General features: G+C 45.4%; 1 protein-coding gene across 1 annotated transcript; it reads right to left on the bottom strand.

The window, feature by feature from the left end:
- Nucleotides 1-3,909: 3,909 nt before the first annotated feature.
- On the bottom strand, nt 3,910-12,193 carry zgc:103625 (methyltransferase-like 26 B). Its single transcript, XM_028818495.2, has 6 exons — nt 11,748-12,193; nt 10,593-10,755; nt 7,737-7,796; nt 7,014-7,081; nt 4,267-4,345; nt 3,910-4,106 (listed from the first exon to the last, which is right to left on the bottom strand). Exons 1-6 carry the CDS (start codon nt 11,939-11,941, stop codon nt 4,053-4,055), a joined length of 618 nt encoding a protein of 205 aa, XP_028674328.2. The 5' UTR covers nt 11,942-12,193; the 3' UTR covers nt 3,910-4,052.
- Between the last annotated feature and the right edge of the window lie 1,979 nt (nt 12,194-14,172).

Genomic DNA, 14,172 nt, shown 5'->3' with positions numbered 1-14,172 from the left:
TGGCCAGTGCTGGGCCAGACAGTCCGATGAAAGGATCCCTCTACCCCACGATTCCTGCGATCCTCCATCAGGGATGACTTTACCTTAGGCAGGCAAGGAGACAATCGAATTGCACAACATCCTAGGCTGGGGAAGTCCAACACCAGCCCTGGAGGGCCGGGGTGGCTGCAGGATTTTCATAATCAGTAACCAGTTTTCACCGCTAATAAGCTTCTTTTTCCTTCATTTTAATAGCCCTGTGTTTAAGGATTCGGATCTCTGAATTGATTTCTTCATTTAATGGCAGCCAAAAAGAAATGAGACACAAAACAAGCCAGCAGGTGACCAACTAAATTGGGGCTTCAAACTCCAACCAATTTCTGAATGAGAAACCAGTTCCTGCTGTTAATTAAACCCGTGTTTTAATCCCAGCACTTAACTTCTGCTCTCATTCTGCCACAGCAGACATTTCCAAAATGGTTTGACTTTCTATTTCTCCTAAGAACACCATCAAAATGTTTTGCAGATCGGTCTCACTGAGACCCTTCACCTTGCTTTATTTTCAGATACTGTGGTTAGCTGGTCAAGTGGCAGCTCATTTTGTGTCTCATTATTGTTAGGCTGCTAATTAAGAAAAAAAGAAATAACTAAGGGGGGGGGGGGTGGTCTGAATCAAATTAATTAAAACTAAGACAAAAGAAGTTAATTAGCAGGAAAAACTGGTCGCTAATTAAGAAGATGGTTAAAATGAAAACCTGTAACCACTGTGGCCCTCCAGGACCGCTTTTGGACTCCCCTGTACTGGGACGTTTAACTTCCTTTGTATTTTGTGTCAGTGATGTGCCCTGTCATTTGTGTCTACCTTGACGCCCCCATTTTGAAGGTATACCGTGCACTTCATTCTCATAAAACAGCCTTTCACTCTGGTTAAGATTAGGGTGGCTGGACCTCTGTCAAGCTGGCGTGACTCACAGCATGTGTGTCACGACCAGTCAAAATGACATACTGATTGGAATTTAAATTTATGAAATTTGACGCAAATAATTTGACTCCGGGTCAGATTCCCTCTGCTGCAGGTGTTTAGCTTGCTTATCCTGTAATTTAATTTTTACTGCTCACCATCCTTAAAACAGAAAATTCACACATTGTTAGACGCTCCCCACATTACCAACAGAAATGATGTTAAATTACATGTTGTTTATAGCACATGATTGTCATGGCCTGCTCGGTTTTCTCAAAAAAAATGTAATAATCAAAAAAGTTGATTTGTAAGCAAGATTTCCCTTCAAGTTCAGAGTCTTGGCGTTGCAGGACTTGTGTGTTTGGGTATTTTATTTTCACCCCTTAATGACGAGCTACTTTTTTCTATGAATATACCTTTTAGACATATTGGTTACCCGCTTGGTGGTCTGGTGCAGTAGCTTGTGGCATATCTGCCTCCCAGCGATTGGACCCAAGTTCACTTCCCAACACACATTTACATGGGATTACTAACAGGCCAGTGTTTCTGTCACCAGTTAGTGTCCAATTGAGTGCTGGAATGGGCAAAATAAAAGGACCTTAGTGACTTTGAATGTGACATGACAGTTGACACAGGGTCTGTCAGTTCTAGCATCTGCCAGTCAGCCATCGATGTGGGCTTTCCATTCGGGGTGTATTGAAAATGTTGCTACGGGCAAAAAAAAAACTACCAGTGATGCCCAATTTTGTGGCTCAAAAGAGGGTGGAGAGAACTGGACAAGCAAGAGGCCCATCCAGATTTATCATCGGTGTGCAGAATGTCATCTTAGAATGTGCCACTTATTGGCTGGAAATGCTGGAGACGATATCAGTGAGAGAGAAAAAAGCACATTTTCAGTGGGCACGGAATCATCAAAATTGGAAAATCAGAGTGAAAATATTTTTGCAGTCAGATAAATCCTGGTTCCTTTTACATCATAATTTACAATTCCCTGGACCCATCTGGAATTCCCAAAAAACCCATACCTACTGAAACAAATGTCTTAAGGGCAAGGTTTATCTTCACATTGTTGCTGCCTAGTTTTGTCTTTTGTTTATCCACACATTTCCAGCATGATAATCTATCATGTCACATGGCATGTATCCTCACAGAATGGTTCTGGAAAATGACGGCAATTTTTTATACACTTTTGCATCTCAGCCCTATTGAACATCTTTGGGATGAGGTGGAAAGGGATGTTCACAGAAAGACCATCCCGTTTGCAGCAGCTTGCTCATTTCCGCATGGTCCAAAGTCAAGCCAGGTTGGGAAGCATGCACTTGTACAGCACATTGCTGCACCCACCACACGATGAAACAACTTGGGATCCTGGTTTGCAACCCCCCCACCAGGCAGACATATGGTCCAGTCCCACCCTCCGGAAATGACCCTCTATCTGCCGCAGCCAGGTGTTACGTGGGCGACCCCTTGGCCTGGTCCCCAACAATGAGGATCTCACAAGCCGGATCACCCTCGGGGGGGAAACGCATCACATGGCCGTAGTGCCGTAACTGACGCTCCCTCACAATGCAGGCAGTGTGCCTCATAGGGGACTCCATGAGCAACACAAAGTCAAACCAGTGGGATCCAAGGAAGAGACACGCGTGAAGGAGTCTTCGTCTCAGGTCACTGGTAGCGTCCATGTCTCACAAACAAGGAACACCAGGACTCTAAAGACTTGGACCTTCATCCTTTTACAGAGATATCAGGAGCGCCACACACCCCTTTCCATGCTCTCCCAATCTGTCTACTGACTTCATGGGAAGAGTCACCAGAGTCACATGAATGGTAAGTAAATCTCTCGATGAGGTCTACACTCTCTCCGCAGACAAACACACAGCTGATGGCCGTGCCCATGATGTCATTAAAGGGCCTGGATGTTTGTTTTTTATCAGGACCCTCACTCAGTCTCTCGAGTGCCCCCATCAGAGCCTCCATCGACTCCACGAAGATCACAGCATCGTCAGCAAAGTTAAGACCAGTGAATCTTTCTTCAACAGATGCCACACGTCCGCTGGACCCCATCTAACAGACTCCATAACCAAATTTATGAATGTTCACATCAAACCAGATAAGTGGACCTAAGAAAGAAGTAGTTGGGTGACTGGCCCAGTGGTACTCATTCAACTGTAGGAGTGGTGCTGAACCACAGAGTCATGAGTGACTGCTTATTTCACTGCACGGCAAAGTTTTTGCTTCTTGAACACTGTTGGGTGTTTCTTATAGATTTTTGGGTGCTCATCATGAATATCGCATCAAAATTTACCCATCATGTACCGTTTCAGTTTTGTCATGATTTTTTCTTATATTTGTATCCAAACATTTTCGCTCCCATAAGTAACTTATCAACAACTGTTTGTGCAGCCTGGGCATCTCCAGGGCATGGAATCAGGGCAGGTTGGAAGCTGTTCTGTGGAAGTTGACATCCTGGGCAGGACTGAGTGAGCTTGACGCTGTCTCAGCATGCTATAAAGGTGGCTTGCATACACCGATCCTGCTCATTTGTTAATATACAGTTAGGTCCATAAATATTCGGACAGAGACAACTTTTCTCTAATTTTGGTTCTGTACATTACCACAATGAATTTTAAATGAAACAACTCAGATGCAGTTGAAGTGCAGACTTTCAGCTTTAATTCAGTGAGGTGAACAAAACGATTGCATAAAAATGTGAGGCAACTAAAGCATTTTTTGAACACAATCCCTTCATTTCAGTTTCACACTGTGAAACATAAACGTGATTAAATACGTTATTGTCAGTAAACATATAAATGTCTAATTCTCAGAGTTCCTAAACTATATTTGTGCATACCCTGTAGGTACCTGTCACAATCAGCAAAAACTTTTCAGGAAGCAAGACTTTTAAAAACAAATTGTTGTGCAGTATTTTCAATTAAATCTTTATATTCATATGTGATGTTCACTTTGAGTGGGAACAATTGGAGGTTTATTATGCATCCTTAACACTGTACAGGATCCCAGAAACATTACAATTGGTTGCACAATTTAATCAAAGGATGAGAACTCACATGTTTGATACCACACACAACTGAAGGGTAACTGAGGCAGGATTTCACATCTCAATTTTATGGAAGATTAAACATTTGTTGTTTTCTGGCATTTCGATCTGAAAAAAAGAAAACCGATTTAAGTGACTGCAGCCAAACGTCAATTGGTGTGGACTGTCTTTTAATTGAGCCTTTCGCCCAGCAGTGTTGGTAATCTTTTAAATTTAAACAAAAAAGTGTCCCATGTTTGTAAATCACCGCAGTAGCAGACTGACTCACCATCCTCTCCAAGCGCATTGCGTTCTCATAGCCCAGCTGCCTCAGTACATCCGTATCAGGGAGGCCCCACTCGGGATTCCTAAAATGCAGGGTCTCTTTTCAGAATATCACAGTATTTTCAATTAGAAAAATTCAAAATTTGTATGAGATTAAGAGAACAGTGCAGGTAAAACTGACGATTTGAGAGCTACAAGCAACCCCTGTCTCTATACCTATAGCATCTTTTACTGTCGTCTCCCGATTGTGATGACGGGAATCTGTATGCCATACTAACCCATAGCAGCAAGCGCTATAATTAATGGTCTGTTAGCACAAAATCGCACCAGGGTGGAATAAATAGCAGGAAAAGAAAAACAGGAATACACTGTCACAAACCCCAGCACCTCCCTGGGCTCTTGACAGGTTTTCAGACTTTCACTCTGGCTGCACTTTCCTCTCCGCCAGTCAAGACTTTGCCCTAATGCACTTCCTGGCTTCAATATGCAGATGGCTATAGGGCAGCTAGGGCAATCTTTGGATCAAGAATGCCCCCCCCCACCAAGGTCCTGTAGCCTTTCTCTAGGGCTCTCTCTGGCAAATGTAGGTCAGACTCTGTCCTCCTGCATGGAAAAGGAGTTGTCCTTTGTCATCCTTACTCCTCATAACAGGACAGAGGATGGCACCTTGTACTGTCGCCTGCTGGTCTAGGACATTAATAGACTGCTACCAGTCCTCCTACCCTTTATCTTATGCCATGTTCACGTGCTCCAGCTTGTAATGTTTCACGTTAACATCTGGTCAGACTTTTTGGAGAAATCCAAGGTGGCTGCAGATTAGTTATTTAGTTTATAATAAAAGTGAAGGCTCCGCCCCAATATGGCATTATGTCCCTCCCTCTCTCTCTCTCTCTCTCTCTCTCGCTCTCTGTCTTAGACTCCTCCCCTTCTGACACTATTTCTCCCTGTTCCACCACGGTATTCTAGCCTGTCATTTCTATTTATTTATTTAGTCTTCCCAGCACCTCAACACTGGGGGCCACATTGCCCACTGTACAGTGCATCCGGAAAGTATTCACAGCGCATCACTTTTTCCACATTTTGTTATCTTACAGCCTTATTCCAAAATGGATTAAATTCATTTTTTTCCTCAGAATTCTACACACAACACCCCATAATGACAACGTGAAAAAAGTTTACTTGAGATTTTTGCAAATTTATTAAAAATAAAAAAATTGAGAAATCTCATGTCCATAAGTATTCACAGCCTTTGCCATGAAGCTCCAAATTGAGCTCAGGTGCATCCTGTTTCCCCTGATCATCCTTGAGATGTTTCTGCAGCTTCATTGGAGTCCACCTGTGGTAAATTCAGTTGACTGGACATGATTTGGAAAGGCACACACCTGTCTATAGAAGGTCCCACAGTTGACAGTTCATGTCAGAGCACAAACCAAGCATGAAGTCAAAGGAATTGTCTGTAGACCTCCGAGACAGGATTGTCTCGAGGCACAAATCTGAGGAAGGTTACAGAAAAATTTCTGCTGCTTTGAAGGTCCCAATGAGCACAGTGGCCTCCATCATCCGTAAGTGGAAGAAGTTCGAAACCACCGGGACTCTTCCTAGAGCTGGCTGGCCATCTAAACTGAGCGATCGGGGGAGAAGAGCCTTAATCGGGTAGGTGACCAAGAACCCGATGGTCACTCTGTCAGAGCTCCAGAGGTCCTCTGTGGAGAGAGGAGAACCTTCCAGAAGGACAACCATCTCTGCAGCAATCCACCAATCAGGCCTGTATGGTAGAGTGGCCAGACGGAAGCCACTCCTTAGTAAAAGGCACATGGCAGCCCACCTGGAGTTTGCCAAAAGGCACCTGAAGGACTCTCAGGCCATGAGAAGGAAAATTCTCTGGTCTGATAAGACAAAGATTGAACTTTTTGGTGTGAATGCCAGGCGTCACGTTTGGAGGAAACCAGGCACCGCTCATCACCAGGCCAATACCATCCCTACAGTGAAGCATGGTGGTGGCAGCATCACACTGTGGGGAACTGGGAGACTAGTCAGGATAAAGGGAAAGATGACTGCAGCAATGTACAGAGACATCCTGGATGAAAACCTGCTCCAGAGCGCTCTTGACCTCAGACTGGGGGCGACGGTTCATCTTTCAGCAGGACAACGACCCTAAGCACACAGCCAAGATATCAAAGGAGTGACTTCAGGACAACTCTGTGAATGTCCTTGAGTGGCCCAGCCAGAGCCCAGACTTGAATCCAATTGAACATCTCTGGAGAGATCTTAAAATGGCTTCTGCACTGACGCTTCCCATCCAACCTGATGGAGCTTGAGAGGTGCTGCAAAGAGGAATGGGCCAAACTGGCCAAGGATAGGTGTGCCAAGCTTTTGGCATCATATTCAAAAATACTTGAGGCTGGAATTGCTGCCAAAGGTGCATCGACAAAGTATTGAGCAAAGGCTGTGAATACTTATGGACATGGGATTTCTCAGTTTTTTTGATTTTTAATAAATTTGCAAAAATCTCAAGTAAACTTTTTTCACGTTGTCATTATGGGGTGTTGTGTGTAGAATTCTGAGGAAAAAAAAGAATTGAATCCATTTTGGAATAAGGCTGTAACATAACAAAAGGTGGAAAAAGTGATGCGCTGTGAATACTTTCCGGATGCACTGTATATCCAACATACAGTTTCTCCAGCCCAACTACTGATTTGATTTTCTTGAAATGTTTTGGTCAGATCATCATATTTCATTTTCTTGACTTACCTTTCTTGCAGGCTGGCATTCAGCTGAATATTGTCTTGTGGGTAGATAATACCATTGACAGCAAAGGGCTAGGGCAACATCAGCAGGGTGCATGACCAAAAGAAAAACAAAAAAAAGAGTCGGTGATGAGGCCTACAGCACCCGATTTTCTGTTATTAATTGCTAACTTAATTCAATTGGTGGCACAGTGGGTAGTGCTGCTGCCTCGCAGTTGGGAGACCTTGGTTCGCTTCCCGGGTCCTCCTTGCGTGGAGTTTGCATGTTCTCCCCGTGTCTGCGTGGGTTTCCTCCCACAGTCCAAAGACATGCAGGTTAGGTGCATTGGTGATTCTAATTTGTCCCTAGTGTGTGTGTGTGTGTGTGTGCCCTGTGGTGGGCTGGCGCCCTGCCCGGGATTTGTTTCCTGCCTTGCACCCTGTGTTGGCTGGGATTGGCTGTAGTTAGGATATAGCGGGTTGGATAATGGATGGATGGATAATTCAATTGGAATGTAATGCCTCTTTAAAACCAGTCCGCAGTTGTTTTGATTATTTATTTTTTTTGTGGAATTCTTAAATCGTAAAGGAAATAAAGGCCATGAATGGACATTGCACTGTTGAACTGCATGTGGTTTCCACAAACGAGTTCATATTATGAGAGAGCTGGCAATTGTTTTTCATGACTTACCTTTCTCTTGTGTTATATTCAAAAAATCTATTCAAAACTTTCTGCATTATGACTTACCCCGTATGTAAGCAGCAAGCCGCCAATTTTCAGAAGTTCACCAGCACCTTTAAAGATATTCTGTTGTAAGAAAAGAAAAAAATTCACATTACAGGGATACCCCTTCCTGATTTGGTTCCTGCCTGGCATTCCACACGTCTAGACGTGGCTGCAGTTCCATGCGACTCTAAATGGGATTAAGCTTCTTGACATTAACCCCAGAGTGTGACTCTGGTTCAGAATTCTATGCAGTTACGGGTAAACCTGAGTCAGGCTTAGGGTGATGTGTAATGACAAGCTTTATAGTGTTTAGCCGAAATAATTCTCAGGATATCTGCTATCTGGAACAGGATAAGTGAGTTCATGAAAAAGATAGACAGGCATTATAACTTTTTAGAGAAACATCATAAAGACAACTCCACATAAATACAGGGTGGCGCACAAAAAACTGAACCAACTCTGACGTACATTTCTTAGCCCGTACACGAAACGAAAGATATGCAATACAAAAATCTGTACTTACTGGTTAGAGGAGGTGCTGGAAATGATTTCCTTGTGCGTCAATACACTTCTCTGCACGCCGCACCATATTTGAGCGCTTTGAGTAGTGAGAAAAGCGCTGTATAAATGCAAAAAATTATTATAATTAATATTGTCATAGACGCGACACAGCTCAGGCTGCTTCAATTTTTCCAATTTCACTCTGAATACCGTCCTTCAGTTCCTTTAATGTCTTTGGATTATTGACATATATTTTTTCCCTTCAGATTGCCCCACAGGTAAAAAGTCACAAGTGGATAAGTGTCGGTGATCTTGGTGGCCACAAACCTTTGCTGACAGTTCGTTCCTCTGTGAAGACGTTGTGAATTCGAGAAAGCGACTCGTGAGAAGCGTGACAAGTCGCTCCATCCTGTTGAAAGACGGCGTACTTGCGTTCTTCGGGGGTCAATTGTGTGCAAAATTCCTCGAAGATTTCCATATACACGGCAGTGTTGACTGTGGTCTCAAAAAATATGGGACCCACGATCCATGTAGCAGATACCGCACACCAGACACCAATTTTTTCATCGTGAAAGGGCTTTTCAAGAATTCCATGGGGATGGTCTACTGACCAATATCTGGTGTTCTGCGAATTTACATGTCCTAACAGATGGAACCACGCTTCGTCACTCATGAAATATTCTAATCCTTTGTTGCAGAGAATACATCTTCCGAATCTCCTTCATGCACGTCGGTACCCACTGGCTTACAGCTTCCTTACTAATGCACAGTTGGGGCTGCTGACCCCGTCACGACAACGAGGCTCTGTGATCGCGACGGCACTCGCCTGTATAATAGCTCAATCCAGCCAGTCAGAGACGGTTTGGTTTTTCATCCACCAACCAGTATTTATTTATTCACCCCGTAATGATTTAGCCCTATGACCCTGATTATCAGGTCAAGTCAAGTTGGGGAGCATGCACTGGTACAGCGCGTTGCCACACCCACTACACGACGAAACAACTCAGGATTCCAGTTGGCAACCCACCCAGGCAGACACGCAGTCCAGTCCTACCCTCCAGAAATGATCCTCTATGTGCCGCAGCCAGGTGTTCCGTGGGCGACCCCTTGGCCTGGTCCAGCCACTCGAGTCCCCAACAATGATGGTCCTACGAGCTGGATCACCCTTGGGGGAAACGCTCCACATGGGCGTAGTGCCGTACCTGACGCTCCCTCACAATGCAGATCATGTGACTTATTCGGGACTCCATGAGTAACACAAAGTCAAACCAACGGTGCCCAAGGATTTGATTTTCCAGACAGACACAGTACCAAAGGAGTCCAGTCTTCGTCTCAGGTCACTGGATAGCGTCCTTGTCTCACAAACAGGAAGCACCAGGCCTCTAAAGACTTGGACCTTCGTCCTTTTTGCAGAGATATTGGGAGCGCCACACACCCCTTTCCAGTGACCTCATGACCCCCCCCCCCCCCATGCTCTCCCAATCTGTCTATTGACTTCATAGGAAGAGTCACCAGAGACATGAATGTCACTGCCGAGGTCAGTAAACCTCTCAATGAGGTTGACACTCTCTCCGCAGACAGACACACTGCTGATGGCCATGCCCAAGAGGTCATTAAGAGCCTGGCTCTTTGTTTTTTTATCGGGACCCTCAGTCTCTCGAGCGCCCCGATCAGAGCCTCCATTGACTCCATGAAGATCACAACATCATCAGCCTGATTATGCTCCAGTTTTAGTACTGTCGAGAGGTTTACTTACCTTGGCAGTGACATTCATGTGACTCTTCCTATGAAGTCAGTAGACGGATTGGGAGAGCATGGGGGGGGGTCATGACGTCATTGGAAAGAGGTGTGTGGCGCTCCCGATATCTCTGCAAAGGGATGAAGGTCCAAGTCTTTAGAGTCCTGGTGCTTCTTGTTTGTGAGTCATGGATGCTCTCCAGTGACCTGAGACGAGGACTGGACTCCTCCATGTGTGTTTGTGTGGGTACCGCTGGTTTGTCTTTGTGTTCCTCATGGAGTCCCAAATGAGGCACATGACCTGCATTGTGAGGGAGCGTCAGTTACAGCACTACGGCCATGTGGCATGATTACCCGAGGGTGATCCAGCTCATTGCTGAGGACCCGAGTGGCTGGACCCGGTCAAGGGGACCACGTAACACCTGGTTGCGGCAGATAGAGGGTCATTTCCAGAGGGTGGGACTGGACCGCGTGTCTGCCTGGGGGGTTGCCAACCGGGATCCCGAGTTGTTTTGTCGTGTGGTGGGTTGTACCAGTGCACACTCCCCAACTTGACTTGACTTAGCACTGCACTGCACTGTTCTTTTACAATACAAACCATGTTTAATTAAAGACACAAGACGCCCTGCCTCGAATTACCTGAATGGTTCTGAAGGGGCAGAAATGCAACAGGTTGATGCACAGTACCACGTCACAAGAGGACTTGGGCGGTCCAGCCCAGTTTTCCCAGTGGTCCTCAATGTTCAGGTAGACAGGCTGCAGCACGTTAGTCAGTTTGGTGGCCGTAATGTAGGAGCAAATACTTCACCAACACAGAAGACATGTAGGAAAAGATAAAACGCATTTATTAGCAGAGCTTCACTGAAATAACAAGGTCCCATGACACAAAAGTCACACTAATCCTATAAAGAAGGTATTGCTCTGTGCACCGACTTCACATTTTTATGTACAGCTGAGTCAAGGAAGTTGAACCCACTGCAAGTGGACCGGTCAGAGACAATGAGACACGAGAAACGTTTCCGATTAACCTGTTGCTTTTTGTTTTCTTCACCGCCCTTTATCACTCAGTTGGACCTGACAACAAAGAATTCATTTCTTTCTTTATAAGGATGTAAACATACAATAGGTGGCGCAGTGGGTAGCACTGCTGCCACTCAGTTAGGAGACATGGGTTCACTTCCTGGGTCCTCCCTGCGTGGAGTTTGCATGTTCTCCCCGTGTCTGCGTGGGTTTCCTCCCACAGTCCAAAGACATGCAGGTGAGGTGCATTGGAGATCCTAAATTGTCCCTGGTGAGTGTGTGCCCTGTGGTGGGCTGGTGCCCTGCCCGGGGTTTGTTTCCTGCCTTGCGCCCTGTGTTGGCTGGGATTGGCTCCAGCAGACCCCCATGACCCTGTAGTTAGGATATAGCGGGTTGGATAATGGATGGACTTGAGGTTACTACAAGTGCTGCCAACGAACTGATCTTTCTTGATAATTTCAATGAAAACAGCAGCGATTTTTTCAAAGCTCCCATCTGACAACGCACTTAAATGTGAGTCTTCACGTTTAAAAAACGGAAAGTCCGGTAAGCAGCGAGTTGCCCTTCTCTGCTTTGCCTTTTCATCCCGAACAGCATTGATCACCAGTGATTAGGCGCTTCAGTCCTTTTCGGTTTACCAGGCTTTCATCTACAGGGACCCAGGGTGAGACATTTCAAAGCCTTAATTTAATTGTTTGGCTCGTATCGTATGAGGGTACTCTCTATGTTCAGGTTGTCCTCCTATCTCTGCTCTCCGTTTCTTGCCCATCTTACCTCTCATGAGCCGAGCTGCTGATTTCCGATGGCTGCCAGGTCACAAATGGAAGCTCCTGCGCAAAATGAATGACGTGTTGACCGGTGCCTGAGCCCAGCTCCAGGCCAAAGAGCTCTCTGTCTGTGTCCAGTAAGTCTTTGAGCACCTGCAGGAGGGTGTCTTTATTTCTCTCAGCAGCAGGTGACAGCAACATGTTGAAATGTGAACTCGTCACAGCGATCTGAGCCTGCACTTTCCAAAAATGAACCGAACTGATAAACTGAAATAGCTGTGTGCTTGCCAGTAAAGACCTTTCATCAGCAGGCTCCTTGAAGTCTCACATATGGCTACAGATTAATTAGAACAAAGAGGATTAGCGTCTCAGAGTTGTATTTGCTGTGCGGCCCTGAAGATTTTCTAAGGAGTGTCAGTGTTTGAGATGGACGTGTTTTGGTTCTTCTTCTTCTTTTGGCTGCTCCCATTAGGGGTTGCCACAGCGGATCATCCTCTTCCATACCATCCTGTCCTCGTCATCTTGCTCCGTTACACCCATCACCTGCATGTCCTGTCTCACCACATCCATAAACCTCCTCTTAGGCCTTCCTCTTCTCCTCTTCCCTGGTTGCTCTATCCTTAGCACCCTTCTCTCATTATACCCCTCATCTCTCCTCTGCACAGGTCCAGACCAACACAATCTCGCCTCTCTGACGTTGTCTCTAAATCGTCCCACCTGAGCTGACCCTCGAATGTCCTCAAATCTAATCCTGTCCATCGTCATCACACACAATGCAAATCTTCACATCTTTAACTCTGCCACCTCCTGTTTTCTGGTCAGTGCCACCGTCACCAACCCATATAACATCGCTGGTCTCACTACCGTCCTGTAGACCTTCCCAGTCACTCTTTCTGATACCCGTCTGTCACATATTACTCCTGACACTCTTCTCCACCCATTCCACCCTGCCTGCACTCTCTTTTTCACTTCTTTTCCACAATCCTCCCAATGTTTTGGTTCTAATTCTGTTTTTTAATGAGTAATTATTAGTTGTCCCCCACATTAAACACAAGTCACTGGGTGACCATGCATTTAGTGATAGAACTCCCTACTGATCTACTATTTCAAATCAAATTGTATTATACCCAAATAGAGTATGCTGTGACATGCTTAGCTGCTGAACTTCAAGGCTGCACATTAGAAGAATATAAAAAGGCAATAAACAATAAGTTAGGTAGATGCCCCAGAGGACAGTTGGGCCTTCCGTCCAGGATGGAGGTGGAGTTCTTACCCAGCCGGGATGCCATAACGGAAAGATGGACTAAGTGGGGGCAATACTTGGTCAGGATGCCTTATGATCCTCTTCCTGGGTGTGATGCCCGAAGATTACAAGAACTGGCAGGAGAGCACTTCGTCCCCAACTTTAATAGGTGGCAGTGTCCCTTATACAGAGTACCAGATTGGACACCCGCAGGGCTGCATGGGAGTTGGAGTAGACCTGTAGGGGTCCCTGGCGGACGAGCGAGGGCGCTGCCAGGAGAGGATCTCCCTGGCGTTCTCGTAACTCAGAAGTGCTTCCAACTGCCGTGTCCAGGCGAGTCAGAGCTGGAAGTGGAGACGGGCAACACTCGACTGGAGGAGAGCAACAGTGTGGTGGAGACAGAAGAAAGAAGAAGCACAGTGTTTAATTGTTATACAAGATAACTGTAATAAGACCCCTTTTATTTGAACCCAGGACTGTGTCTGAGTGTTCGTGTTTGGGGGTTGGGGCTCTGTGGCGTCCCCTAGCCTTCATAATAGAAGGGAGGGTTAGGGAAAACGTCTCCTGTGGAAGACCCAGTCTGCAAAATGAGGAAGGCTTGTTTATTGACCTGTAGGAGAAATAGAGTGTTAGGGTAAAAAGGGAGAAACAGCAAGCTGTGGGTTTCATTGCTGCACTTCCTCTTAAGAGTGGATGTTATGAGGTCTATGCCTGGCTTGATTGAGAGCCCTGTTCACAATATGAGAAGGATACCCTTTATTAAAGAAGAAACTCCTCATTACAGGTGTCAACTTCATCATAAGAAATCTGACAGAAGAGAGGACACCATTCAATCCATCAGGCTTGTTTGTTTATCTAATAGCTAAGCAGTCTCAATATATCGAATCCAGATGCTTGTTAAAGATTGTGAAGGTTTGTGATTTCAGCTCCATAGTCAGTTCCAAACTCCCACAATTTTTTTGCATCAAGAAGTTCTTTCTGGCTTCAGATCTAAATGCAGTCCACTGGTATCTTCGAGGACGTACTGTAAGAACAGAAGAAATTTCAGAACATAAGAAAGGATCCGGATGAATTATGGAGAGAAGCTCCTGCTCAGTCTCTGTGCTGAAACAGTTTGTAGTAGCTCACTGCCGATAAAGCTTGTCAAAATTGGGCGATGTCAATAAAGTTATTTGTTGTTGCGCTGCAT

This window comes from Erpetoichthys calabaricus, chromosome 14 (assembly GCF_900747795.2).
Source record: "Erpetoichthys calabaricus chromosome 14, fErpCal1.3, whole genome shotgun sequence".
In the NCBI taxonomy this organism is placed as follows: Eukaryota; Metazoa; Chordata; class Cladistia; order Polypteriformes; family Polypteridae; genus Erpetoichthys; species Erpetoichthys calabaricus.
Note: the sequence above shows the minus strand (reverse complement) of the source record. Positions and strands in the feature narration are given on the sequence as shown.